This window comes from Manduca sexta, chromosome 12, assembly GCF_014839805.1.
Source record: "Manduca sexta isolate Smith_Timp_Sample1 chromosome 12, JHU_Msex_v1.0, whole genome shotgun sequence".
NCBI classification, from domain to species: domain Eukaryota; kingdom Metazoa; phylum Arthropoda; class Insecta; order Lepidoptera; family Sphingidae; genus Manduca; species Manduca sexta.
In genome coordinates, this window is record NC_051126.1 from 7,875,188 (window position 1) to 7,889,760 (window position 14,573).

Here is a 14,573-nt window from a genome sequence, read left to right on the forward strand (position 1 = left end):
TCCAAGATATCTCAGCGGTGACAGTCTAGTTGGTTGTGTAACGGACTGCCGAGACTAATGTCCGCGGGTTCAAATCCCAAAGGCACACACCTCTGACTTTTCTTAAATCATGTGTGAATTCTTTGAGAATTATCGCTTGCTTTAACGGTGAAGGTGTTTACCTTACCTACAACGTGAGGAAATCTCTTAGAAGTTTTTTAAAATAATTTTGAGGGTATGTAAAGTTTACCAAACCGCACTAGGCCAGCGTGTTGGACTACGTCCTACCCTCTAAGTAGTAGAGGGGCCCGTGCACAGCAGTGGGACAGTACATACAGGGCTGATATTATATTATTATAATAAGAAAAACACATCCAAATCGGCTGTTTTTGAGAATTAAGAATTTTGAATGATTTTGTGCGCTTTATTCACTCCACTAATAAGAAGGTTGTTAATAGAACACCAATTTATTTCTTACATATATTTTTATGATTCTATAAAATTTATATTGTTCCGTAATAAATCTTTTATTATTCATTGGGTTCTGTAAATACATTCAAGTTATTGCATTTAATAGGACCGACTGGTTAACTATTTTTATTTATCTAAATAAAATAAAAACAATAACAAATATTTTCTAGCAAAAAATACCTTTTACTAATAATTTAAAATGGTACATAAACGGCGGCATGTGTGACAAACATATTATTGTGTTAGCAAGGTTGCTCTAAAAATATTAGGAAAATAGTATTCGTAAAATTTTATTTTAAATAAAATAATATAGTCGCAGCCTGTTCATAATGCACGGTCGGGATGGAAGTCCCGTGGTGTTCCAGGTGCAATCACACCTGGAACTACCGACAATGGCTGCGTACGCCGCCGATAAACACAAAAACAAACTCTTATACAACCGGCCCTAGTTTTAAAAAAGCTGAAAATTAGGAAATCATAATATACAATATCGTAACGTTCCAGATGCTGAGTTGAATTTTTAAAAATTAATTACATGCTGTTAACCATTTCATACAACACTCTATAAGTACTCTCTCAGCATGTTTTTACATGAGCAAGAAGTAAAGAACTATCAAGTGTTACCCTCAATCTAACAGTACAAACCACGACCATACCGGATCGTACCCTGGTAATAATATATTATTTTAGAACATAGCTTACTGGAGCGAAGCTCAACGTAATATTTTTAGTTTATCTTCCATTATACATAAAATGCTATACTCCTTACGATAAAACACACGCTTGAGTTTCGCTCAGATGTGAAACCAAAAGCAATAATTATAAACTATTATAATTACTCGATACAAAAGAAAATATATTGTAGAGTATAGTATATTTAACATTAAAAACAGATACGCGACCATAAACTAATATTGACGTACACAACACGTTCAGCCCGAACTGAACCACAACATAAAAAAGTGTACCATAAGCAAGCTAATCAAATAAAACATAATTTTGCTTTCAAAATAGGAAACAATACTATATTTATATAATATGTGAAAATATTATAATCACTAAAGTAAATACCTGTTAGGATGATCATCTAGATTATTTTACATGGTTAAAAGCAAAGAAATAAAACAAATAAATATCTCGTGTAATAATTATAGCAGATGATCAACCTAAACAACATGAAAGTCTTATCCATCAAAACCACTTGTAAATAGAAGAATTTGATGTAAAAACAAACAAGACTAACAATGTAAGTCATTCCAATTTTCGTATTACCATACTATTATGTATTCTACAATTCCACATTTTATTTTTTTATCTTGATTATGTTCCTTCGTAGGCACTAAGCACGTCCAAATAAAATTTGGTACAGAGTATTCCAATCTGTACAAATTATTTTGACTCAAGTTTAATTGATTGATTTCATATGTAAAATCAAAAATTTAAACTGCAACTTTATTTCGAGAAATTGTAGAATTTGACTTCACATTACAGTATATAATATCATGGCATTCTGTTGCAATACAATATTTTATATTATGTGCTTTGCCCACACTGTAATTGATTTATAAAAAGTATGCATAATGGTGAAAAAATATAACATCAAAATGGCAGCGTTTCAAGTGTGTGGGCACAGCATCTGCAGCGATAACGGTAAGCGAAGTTTGATGTGTCTAATAAGTTTTGATACTGTAACCATTTCTAACTGTTTTAAGCTAGCTCACTACGAGTTATTACCAGGCCTCACATAAAATTAAAACCAATAAGTACGCAATTTCCGGGGATGTCTAAAATGTATAGTCACTGTACTATAGTACATACACCACCCAGTTCCAGAAATGTATTTAAATTATTTATCAAATAAATAATATATTAAATTTAGTGCAATACCTTGCTTTTCTATAATTCCATGGTAGAATTATGTCGCAAGTGCTACCGTAAATAATAAGCTGTTTATCATACTATACAGAGTTTTCATAGAAAGGCAGAAACACCTAAACATGGAATTATTTGGAAGTGGGTGGATATTTGATTTTCTTATACTAATCAGTTGCTGGTGAATAAACATACTGCTATCGTTTTAATTTGGTAATATAGATATATACAGCCGTTTTAATGACCTAAATATTAACATGTACATTGCGTACGTATTAAATTGCACCTAATTTTTATGCTAGTTGTATAGTCATTCCTTTGTGCGGTGTTCTGATTTGTCCATATTTACACCGCAGCCCAGGTGTCAAGGTTGTTAGCAAGTAAAATAAAATACCACCAGTTTTTATTTATAAAAATGTATTGAATTTACAATTGTTTAATATTATAATGTTTGATATATATTTTACTGTCTGCCTTTACCTTCTATTAATTTTAGTTTTCCAACAATTGGAATCAAACATGTCATTAAAAAAATATATATTATAATACTAGAAACGTGAACATTGAACGTGGTATAATAAAGGAGAGTTGTTCAGCAACAATAGCAGTAAGAAGAATATATTTACCGCCTTCTTTGTCATAAGTTCGATTAAGTTATTACAAATCGTCATTATTACGAAGGGTGCAGTAAACCGACTATAAAGCAACAGGAATAATTATCGATGATGAATGTCAAAATGAAAGTGAGCGTTACGACGTGACGACCGCATCGAGCGACGCGGGTAGATGAGTGTGCGTTGGGAATTACTGTAGCCCGTTTGACATTGACATGATGTTGGCGTGTTGAAGATGCTTAGTGCAGAAGTCGTAAGAGATATATGAAGCTTGGGCATGATCGCGTATTCAAATATTATTTTAAATTAAATTAATAGGAGTAGCTGGTGTTTCCGTACCTATTGTAATCATTAATAACAAGAGATTTAAGCTGCAACCTCCGGCCAATAATCTTTAGAAATTATTTATAGGTACATATAAATAATAAGTGTATGTTGATATATTAGAGATGGTTAAACTTTAAAACCATGAAAAAGCACTCTTCAATCTATTTTCATCGAAAATATTTTGTGCTGTTCATTTTACTATTACTCGCGACTAGATAGCGCTGAGCGCATTAACTGTTACCATTGAACCGATCGCCATGAAAATTGGTATGTCTACACCGATATAATAGACTGTGGACATATTTTAAGATGGCAGAGGCACGGGTAAAGCTAGTACATAACTGTCCTCAAATACAGTACAAAGCATTTCAATATAAAAAAAAAAATCATAATATCAGGGTTCACACTTGAGGCGCCTTGAAATTAAACACGCGCCTGCAGCGTGGCAACGGCGCCGCTTTGTAAATTCATAAGACTTGTCACAATACAAACGACGCGAAAGTAAAAGAGCTAAGAGCGTCTTCAATTTGCCGCCAAGTACCGCGCGGCTGCTTTACAGCAGTGGCATGTATTTTTTATATTAATTTACCTTGCCACGCGACTTTAGAGGTAAGTTATTTAAAGGCGCTCTTAAAATAAGCGTTGCTACTCCAGTAATACAATATATATATAATTACAAGCAAACGCAGTTCTATTGCGCGCAGTCAAAGCTCAATATATTAAAGTACAAGTCTGAGGTAAGTCGTAGGTGGGCTGCACTACAGCTTGGGGCTGCAGTCGATCGCATTGTTGCGGCCGGCCTCGGCCTTTTCGTTTCCGAGATGTCGTGCAAGTCGCACATAATCTGGCATCCGGTCTCGGACTTTTCATAGGTTTTCCCATTACGTCAAATATATTAGCAATTTAACTGAACTGAGTGGATGTGATATTTCGAAAAATTATATTTACAAATCGCTTAATTTTAATTTAGACGCATTATTTTAACCGATTCCAAACAGATATTTTATTTAATGACTTTCGAAATAAATAAAAACTTTATTTCGAAAGTCTAATTGCCGTATTATTCGATTCGAATAAAATTAGTACGAGCACCTTGCGGCCCGCGTCACTACTGGTGCAGTGGACGCACACCACAACTGTCGCGGTGCTCAGAATCATTTTCATGGAAATTCATAGAAACCAGTAGTGCCGCTTGCAGCCTGCCGCTGCAGTCTGCGACTCGTTTCGGACTTGTACTTTTAAGCTTGTCAAAATAACAAATTCCGCACCGCAAAAAAATATTACTTGTTCCAGACTGCCGCTAAAGTGACTTAAATGTTATATGCGCGCCATACGGTCATAGAAATTTATGTTACAACATTGCTGCGCGTCATTCTGTGGCATCACTTTGTTGCGATGCGGTCAACAACATGTAGTGCACATTTAGCCTTATAAAGCAATTTGCAAGCAAAAAACAGATCTACCAGCGGACCATTCCTAAATTAGATTTTTTTTATTGCTTTGAATGACGAGACGAGCTTGCCGTTCGCCTGATGGTAAGCGATACAACCGCCGATAAACAGTAGAAACACCATCCAACAAATTGAATAACAAAGTATTGTTTGGTATTCCACTGCGCTCGCCATCTTGAGACAAAGTTTTATTATGTCCAGTAGTTACACTGGCTAGAATGTTCTTAAAACCGGAACACAGCAGTGACTATACACTGCTGCTTAGCGGCAGAAATAGACATTGCGGTGGTACCTAATTAGGCGGAGTTCTCACATATGAGAGACCTACCAACAGTAAAAATGTAATAAAATTTAAAAAATAACTTAGATAACATAACCCGAACGGCAATTTCAAACTTTTAATAATGGTTGAGAAAAATATTGTTAATTAAAAGACACAAATCATAACATAAATAAACCTGCCAGTAAGTTCGTTTTTTGCATGCAAACATTTATTAATATGCAAAACATGTGTTTCTGCTAGTTATTATTCTGGCAAAGCAAACAGTTTAGAAAATGGTTACAGATCAAAATATAAGATTATACATATGAGAGATATATGTAAATCTATAACCTAGCTAAATAATTACAAGTAGTGCCAATTTACTCAATCACTTTCAGGACTTTGCCGATTGCGATAGTTTTATCTGAAAAGATAAACATATATTATACAAAAAATTCTTTATGTACTTTCATGTAAATTTTATGTTTTGGATAATACAAAATTTGATATCCAAGAATAATATTGTAACATCACTTTTACAGATGTAGAAATTATAAACCTAGTGTACTCCTCGCATTATATTGTATACTAAATGTAATAAAATTACCATTATAGTAATTATTGAATAATATTAATAAATTATGAATTAACATAAGCGTTATACTCACTCTCGTCTCTTAATGTGAATCTGCCCATTTGAGCAAACTTTTTGAACGGTTCTAAACAGATGACTCCGGCGCATTCTATCCTCATGATAGCGACTTGGTCCTGCTTCACAAAGCGCGGTCGCGTTTTTGATTTATCCCCAGTTTTCTTGTCTACTAGACAAATAAGTGCCTGTAAATAAAAAAGTTTATATCAATCCATATTAATGCAGCTATGAGAATAAGTGTGATTGTCAAGTATTAATTTTAAATCTAACACTAGTGCTGGACAAATGGATTTATCATATTATGACAAACATTTTTTTTGTTGAGTTGGGTATGGAGGCTTGCATTCACGTTCGTCTGCATATGGCACGCAAATAAAATATTGTGAAAGTGTCAAGTGTCTTTTAATTATACTGCAAATATTTCACACAGCAAATCTGGATTGGAAAAGTTTTGTACACACCTTGACAGTAACTTCCTCTGCCGCACAATGAATGTGCATAACTGCAGAATACCCTGCACATATAATGGACTTGTGCTCCAAAATTACCAGTTGAGCGTCGAAAATCTGCATGGGAATAAATAAAATTAGATGTAAACTATACAGCGTAACCATAAATTGCAGTGGTTTTTTATGCATATCATATAAAGTTATTGCACCTACAAAATAAATAAATAAAAAAATTGTTATATTAGTTTTCACTAAAGTGCCAAAATTTAAAACCAAATAGTCTGTATGTGTTCAATTTTTTTAGTTTCAGGGTATACAACTTCGAAACCGCCAAGAACCTTTCCAAATTTTATTAAAGAAATTATAAAATACATAAAAACACTCACTCGTCCAGTTGTGATTGGCTCGGCAACGTCACATAGCACAAAACCTGGCGACACATCTTCCTCCTCTATTCCTTTGAGTTTCACTTTTACATTTTCGCCAGGACCGATAGATGTCACTTCAATGTCGTCAGACCACAATTGATCCACTGTAACTTGAACCTGAATTTAATAAATCTGTTTTAAACCAAACAATGTTTATAAAATAATCCTGGATGATGAACTGTTGTCATATTCCATTACATTTGTCTCCTTGAGCCTTGCGTTTTTTACCAAAATAAATTTGCTGATTGAATACTGGATATTATGTTGGTTTTACTTGTTTATATTACTATACAATTTTCATATAAACTAGTGGGAAAGTATATAATATTAAATATGCGTACCCGTGTATCATGTACTTATATGTATAAAAATAAAATACATAACCCTCCATAATTTAGGTGATACCATCAATATTAAAGTGAACTTGATTTTGTCGAGAATAATAATAATACTTGCCATAGTGTTTTGACCAGGCACAACCAGAAATGTATTGTTTAAATAAATTAAGACAACTTGCTTAATATATATCAAGGTTCTGGTATGTTATACGCAACTGCATATTACTAAACTATCATGAAACAGACATATGTAGGTTGATTTCTTTAGATTTCTAGAACTAGCTAGTACCTTCATGGTATACATGTACACTAACTATGGCTTGAATTAATAATTTATCAATTACATGTTATGTTGTAGCCCGAGATCTATCAGTATATTAAAGTTTTTGAAAATGTGAAACTACAATTTAATATAAAAGAAAATATACTTTACCCTGTTAGGCATAAGTAGTAAGGTGCTTGACTTGCGCGTAGTGCCCGCCTCCACTTTCCCCATTAACACAGTGCCCATGTCCTTGTATTTGTCAACAACTGGCATTATGAACGGACCGTCCATCTTGCGGTTCAGAGACGGCAGCTCGTCTATTAGTTGAATAAACGATGGACCGCGATACCACGGACAGATTTCTTCAGTAACCTGACAACAAAACAATGTATAATGTATTAGTAAAAAGATCTAGAACATTGGTGGCCCATAACTCTGAACTGTTTTTACAAAAAACACAAGCCACAAGAATATTATAAATATATAGATTGAAGTTGAAAATAATAAAGATGTGTAAGCGATCTCGAAAAAATAACTAGAAACATTGAAACTAATAAAATACAAAATGATAAACTATTTAAAATAAATGGAGTACAAATAAATCCGGTACCATAACGCAATATTATTTTTAAGCTTCATACAATGATGAAACCTGTATTCATGCCCATAAAGATTTCATAATATTTGTCCTCAATCTTTTGTATCTAGACTACTTAAATAAAAAAGGGTCAAATAGGAAATCTTGGTGGATGCTAACAAAACAATACAATGTTACTAGTTGAATGAGAAACATATTGAACACAATACACAATAATTTGTCTTCTCACATAGAGTTAAAATGCAACTGTAATAAAAAAAAAACAGATAATGTAGGAACTAATTTGAAAATTGTCGAGACCTAACAATTAATAGAATGAAATAAACTGTATTATTTAGATACCTAATTATATATTGAGTAAATGGTAGTTAACCTTGTTTCTCTTTATAATATTATTTAATAAAAATAGTTTTTGTCCATAAGCCATCCCCGCAGACCCTTTTACACATCGTTATTAATTTGATTACATACAAGACTCTAAATGGTGCTCTGGTGCTAATATGATTTCTTCCAAACAACCTTTGGATGGCGGAATCGATGATTAAGAGGCCAGCTGTGTACAATAAAAAATCATTCATTTATATGAAGAACATCATTATTGTGTAATATAATATCAATAGTAGTTCCAGCTGACACCTCCCCATAATACTAATTATTGCATGGATCATTCCTATTTTATTAACATTAATATAGTATAAATATAGGTTACTAACATCATTACGCGTCAACAGAAAAAAATGTATAATATGATCCTAATTAATGTCTCGCATTCAACTAGTCACAGTGCCAACATATTTACGAAAATCTTGTTAAATATTTCATAAAGTATAATGATAACAAAAAATATAATTTGAATATGGACAAATATATCCGATGGTGGCTTGCACAACTATATACTAAAGATAATTAACGCTAAAATGTTGTATTCATACTACAGTGATAGTATAGAAATGAACAGTGGTTCATTTTTTATAGCTGATAATGTTTTATGTTGTTAATATATGTTAGACATATTTAATAAGTCAATGTGCAAGTAACCTTATAAATGTAAAAGTAATACCAACTTTTTCTAATAATCCTTGTCCAGTTTGTCCTGAGACTGGCAGGAAAGATAAATCCTTGGCAGGGTTAAAGCCAAGCTTTTTGAGGTAAGGCATTATTTTGTCTCGACATTCATTGTACCTGAAACATTTAACACACATAATATTGTGAGATTTAATAATAAAAAACGATAACATTAAATATATGGTATGCATGACTCTGGGGTCTCAGGCTCGAATCTCAGGCTAGGCAGTGATATTTCTCTGCTCTGGTATTGTTTTGTTGGTAATGAGTTTTTCTGCTCAGTTTCTCCCTGAACTCTGGAATTTGTGCCATATATGGCTTGCTCTCCCTCACAGCATGAGATAGAACACACAAATGGGCTTATGGTCCTCTGTATCTATAAACAACTTTGGCTTGACAAACACATGCTAACACGACATTTTGTTGTATATTTATACATTTTATACTCTAGTTATGTCTGACATCAAATAATTGTGACATAAACTATTTTTCCATTATCAAAAGGTTATAATCATCCACTATCCTCCGCAAATATAAAGTTATTAGCTGTTACAAATATGTAACCCAACTGTTTCACACCTAATATCAACAACATATTATGAATTATTCTATTTTGGTATTATGTTTTATCATGCTACCATGTATGTATAAATTGTTTGTACAAGCACAACAGATTACCTAATAATAATAAAACATACACACCTTTTCTCATCCCAGTTGACAGTTGGATCATCCATCTTGTTCACAAGGGCAACAAGATGTTTCACACCAGCTGTTTTTGCTAACATGGCATGCTCTCTCGTCTGCCCCCCTCTGTCGAATCCTGTTTCGAACTCACCTTTACGAGCTGATATAACCTATTTTGAAAACAAACAATTATCACATTGGTTAAAAAGTTCCAAGTCAATTTTAAGAGTGGAATATTTTATATTCTAGTTGTATGTGGTATTGCATAATAATGTGTTGTCAATACCAGCTTAACGCATTATGAATAATCCAAGTGGCATCAATTGTTTCATCTATATTGGTAATAAAATATACTTTAGCAGTTCCAATATAACTAAGGAGGTATGATTAATATTCAGATAAATACAGGTAAATGGTTGTTCAAAAGTGATATGAGTATTTCGTTTATTAGGCAGCACATTCACATACCAATACGGCGAGGTCTGCTTGCGCCGCTCCGCCTATCATATTAGGTACAAAACTTTTGTGTCCTGGGGCATCAAGAATTGTAAAATGCTTCTTTTCAGTCTCAAAATATGCTCTTCCAACTTCGACAGTTTTACCTTTGTCACGTTCTGTAGATTTATAGAAATACTTTTTTTAATCTAAATAGTAGATATATATATAACAAAGTAGAATCAAATATTTGTTTGACATTATATAAACAGCCTAAAAAGCGGCGATAGCCTAGTTGGGTTTGGAACGGACTGCCGAGACGAATGTCCACAGTTTCAAATCCCAAGGGCACACACCTCTAACTTTTCTAAAAATTATGTGTGTATTCTTTGTGAATTATCGCTTGCTTTAACGGTGAAGGAAAACATCGTGAGGAAACCTGCGTACCTGAGAATTTTCGAGGGTGTGTGAAGTCTACCAACCCGCACTAGGCCAGCGTGGTGGCCTAATCCCTCTCAGTAGAGGTAGAGGTGGCCGTGCCCAGCAGTGGGACAGTATATAATACAGGGCTGATATTATGATATTATTTATATTAACATAACGAAATATCAGTATCACAGATAAGAAAGGTACTAATGTTTTAAAATAATAATAAATATAAAGTTTTCCGAAACACATTAATCCTCCTTAAATGTCATAAAACTTGAGATTTTTAAAGTTCTAATTCAAAGCTAACATTTTCAGGACCTTGTTTTTTGTATGTATAAGCATTTCTCTCTAGAAAGTAATATAATATTTTTTTTACCATTTATAAGAAATTTATAAAAAAAATATTGATTTCGACTTTTTAATTACAAATAATAACCTGAAATATTTCATTTATATATTTATACCATATTTCCAACAATATAAAAAAATATATGAAATTACTAACAATTGTATCATTTATGCTTTAAAAAATCAAGCACCAGCCCACTGGTTGGTGAATGTCTTACTTTTGACTGATTTTGATTTCTTATGTTTACGCGAATGTTAGACATTGAAATATAAACTAAAAACTATTTAAACGGTATTTATCCTTTACTTTACTTTGCAGCCTTCATGGTCACGGGGGAGTCTCCCCCGTGACCATGAAGGCTGCAAAGTCTTCGAAACGTCGGGAGAAAATAATAATATAAAAAACCGCGAAAAAATCCGTTTAAATAGTTTTTAGTTTATATTTGATTGATTTTTTTACTTTTATTTATGAAAGAGATAATTTAAAATAAACCTTGAATGGAGAATAAAGAATTTTTTTTTCATAGAAAAAGAAGTAGATAGGTGGAGTAGTACAAGTAAATATTGAGAAGAAACTAAAGTTATTTTATGATCTTATAGTTTCTCAAGTGTAATATTGAAGCACCAAGTCCTTTAAAAACTATATGTCAATCTTAAAACATTTGAAACAAGACCAAAGTCCTCAAAAGCTTTAATATTTAACACTACCATTGTCAGGTTCTTTGCACTTAAAGCCTAAATCATCACCATAATAATGAAAAATAAAGTTACAGTATAAACTATAATGTGTTAAAAAGTACAAATGATGAATGAATTTGTGAATAGTTGAACATACCTTCTTGATTAGTATCAAGTGCCCATGATAAGTACCATGACTCTCTTGACTTTTCTCGAGCTTCTCTTTCATATTTTTCTAAAGTTCTTTTGTCGACCATTCCCGTTAGGGACATAATTTGACCACCAATAGTAGACTTTCCAGCATCTATGAGAATTCCATTTTCACTTTTGAGTATAATGCACTGCATAGCCTTTAGTTAAATTTGTAATCAAAATCAAACTCACCCACATGTCCAATAAAAACAACATTTACATGTTCTTTCTTACTTCGAGTATCTTCCACTCTGGGTGGCTTTTTCTTGGGTATTTTCTTTGCGGTCTCACCATCCTCCTACAAAATCATATTTATTGGGTGTATAAAATTTTCCACATAAACAAATAATCTATCAATATGTAAATAACCACATTGTTTACTTTAACTAGTGAAATAAGGTTCAGAAACATTTTTCCTTAAACAATTTAAATTATGGGTTGAGGTGACATGTGTGCCTGGCTTTAAGTCTAGGCATAAACTAAATATCTCATATCTATACATATATATGACGTAAATGAAAACAAGTGAGCAAACAGGTATGTGAGTCATCAGCTTTAGTATGACAGTTTATTTTAATAATAGCAACACATACTGTTTTTATGATCATGGTTCATAGAGAAGAATAAATATTTTTTAACTGACTTTCAAAAAAAGAAGAGGTTAATAATGTATCGTATTGTAGTTCAATTTTAATAATGATAATTATAACATGCTAGAAAAATTCAATCAATTTTATGTTGCAAATTGTGTATTTTTATTAAAGACATTGAAAATAAGCTCACAATACTTTATCAAATATGAATTGAATTACCTAAAATACAAAGTGAAATCCACACAACTTAAGTATTCAAAAAGCAACTTAAATCTTAACAAAATGCAAGATATGTCAATCTATTATGAGAAAAAAACAGTCAGCTTTGTCTTGTAAAGACTAACTAGAAAATACTGAATGATGATTTACTAAATAAAAATAATAAGCAAACATGCATACAATTTCTTGAGCGTTTGGATTTCCTACTTGTTGCTCTAACTCCTCTTCTTCAGCCTCAACATTTTCATCAGGAGTGAGCAATGCATCATCCACTTCTGCCTCCCAGCTGTCTGCAGTGGGTGAGATATCAGACGACACGGGCAGTGCCCCAGCAGGTGGAACAGGAGGCGGCTCCTCCACCCGAGGAGATGCAGATGCTGCTCTTCCATCGCCGCTTTCTCCGCCTCCGTCGCCACATCCTTCCCATATAACAAAATAAACAAATTATACCATAACTTGGATTTAAATGTAATATGGTAAAAAAAATTACCAAGGTCAAATTAACAGTACTTAAATTTTAATTAAATTTTGAGACACATATCTACATTCAAATAAGTCAGATTTACCACATAAGGTAGTTTACCTAATTTGTTCCTATAACAAAGACAGATAAAGCAAATGAATGAAGTTAAATTCATGGTATTTGTTGTTTTTAAAAGCTATCCATAATAAAGGTCTTATTTACATTTAGAAAACATTTATTTTAAATTTGAAGAACTCTTTATAACATATACAACAATAAATTTTTATACAAATCAAACATGTGGGATGTAGATGACATGTCACTACTTACTACACAAAAATAAGTTTTTAAAACTTTAATTGCAATATTTTAAATACAAATATACAGAGGGTAGTCAAATAATGATATATTGTTAAGATTTTACTTTATTATAGACAGCTGGTTTGCGAATCGCGTACAAGTGAAAGTTATACAAACTATGGACAAACCATGTTTATTGTTAATGCTTAATAAGAATCGTGTTACCTCTAACAACTCGAACCATGCTTCGTTACTTTAACTCAGAGAAAAGAGAAAGTTACAGAATAATGAATATCGAATAGATATATAAGCCGCGCGCCGCGTGTCAGTTTTAACCCGTTAGAACTGGATTCAGAAAAAAAATAAAGTCATCGAACGTGTGTTCCACTCTATGTTTAACGTTCTCACTGATGTATGACGTGTACAGATGTGTAATATTAATTGTGTGGTATTTTAACACCTCCTAAACTTATCAAAATCGTATCACACTTCGTAATTTCCTACAGATAATGACAAGACGTTCGACTTACCGTTTAAGACGGGGCTTCCAGCGGAATTTGACGAAACGCTTTCAGACTTCTCTGGTGAAGTGGGGGATTCGGAATTGTCGCTAGCCTGAGAGGGCTTACAAAAAGAAGGCACGAACTCCACGGCATTAACGTTCAACGTGGAAAATTTTGTAGACACATCATTGGAATCTTTTGCACCTTGTTCACCGATAACATCAGCTTGACTTTCCCAAGAGTCTGGAGCACCGTTATTGGACATATTTTAATCAGACAGTGTCAATTAATAATTAAGTATTCTATTAGATACTTTTATAATTATTCGCGTTCTTTTCTTGGTAGATCCGCGTGTGTCTTTATCTCATACCGGAAGTTCATGGCAATGTGCCAAATAAGTAGCTACCTGAATATTTTATTTATCAAAAAGAAATAGGTGCTTTTAACACTGCAAAAATAATCAAATATTTATATTTAAACTGAAAATATTTTTTTTGGGAATTAAATTGGCTTGAAATGGTTTTAAGAAAAATAACCATTTAATTTAATTCACAACTGACTAGCTTCTTCCGCTGCCATGAATCAAACATCTAGAATTGGAATCGGATACACATCCGCAAATTATAGCTGAGTGACGTGTCAGCCTTGAATCCTAGTTTGTTTCGTATAATCCACGAAAGAAAGCAATTTCCAGATATTGACTTATTAGGAATTATTTATTCAAAATAAATAAAGAAATATCTATATACCGTTTATCTTGTGGTAACAGAGAATAAATACCACAAAACATTCGATATCGATATATTACTTATTGGGATTCGGTGATATGTAAATATATCTGATCAATGATGTATTTCATCTTGATTACATACATATCTGGAAAAAACATAATTTTAAAACAACTATAAAAGATAATATTATAATGACTATTACAATTAACCATCATTTAGATTAA

The 14,573-nt window shown here is 32.6% G+C and overlaps 1 protein-coding gene across 4 annotated transcripts; it reads right to left on the bottom strand.

The window, feature by feature from the left end:
- Positions 1–389: 389 nt before the first annotated feature.
- Positions 390–14,200, bottom strand: LOC115451874 (eukaryotic peptide chain release factor GTP-binding subunit ERF3A). 4 transcript variants are annotated; one of them, XM_030180272.2, is made up of 12 exons: positions 13,646–13,883; positions 12,533–12,771; positions 11,733–11,838; positions 11,506–11,652; positions 9,927–10,072; positions 9,474–9,628; positions 8,771–8,888; positions 7,277–7,480; positions 6,464–6,622; positions 6,090–6,194; positions 5,645–5,813; positions 390–5,400 (listed from the first exon to the last, which is right to left on the bottom strand). In XM_030180272.2, the coding sequence occupies exons 1-12, from the start codon at positions 13,881–13,883 to the stop codon at positions 5,357–5,359; spliced, it is 1,830 nt and encodes a 609-aa protein (XP_030036132.1). In that variant the 3' UTR covers positions 390–5,356. The 4 variants fall into 4 exon arrangements, with proteins under 4 accessions (XP_030036132.1, XP_030036133.1, XP_037293912.1 ...); XM_030180273.2 differs by having other exon boundaries at positions 5,357–5,400; positions 12,560–12,771; positions 13,646–14,200; XM_037438015.1 differs by lacking the exon at positions 13,646–13,883 and adding an exon at positions 13,341–13,528 and having other exon boundaries at positions 5,357–5,400; positions 12,560–12,771.
- Positions 14,201–14,573: the final 373 nt, after the last annotated feature.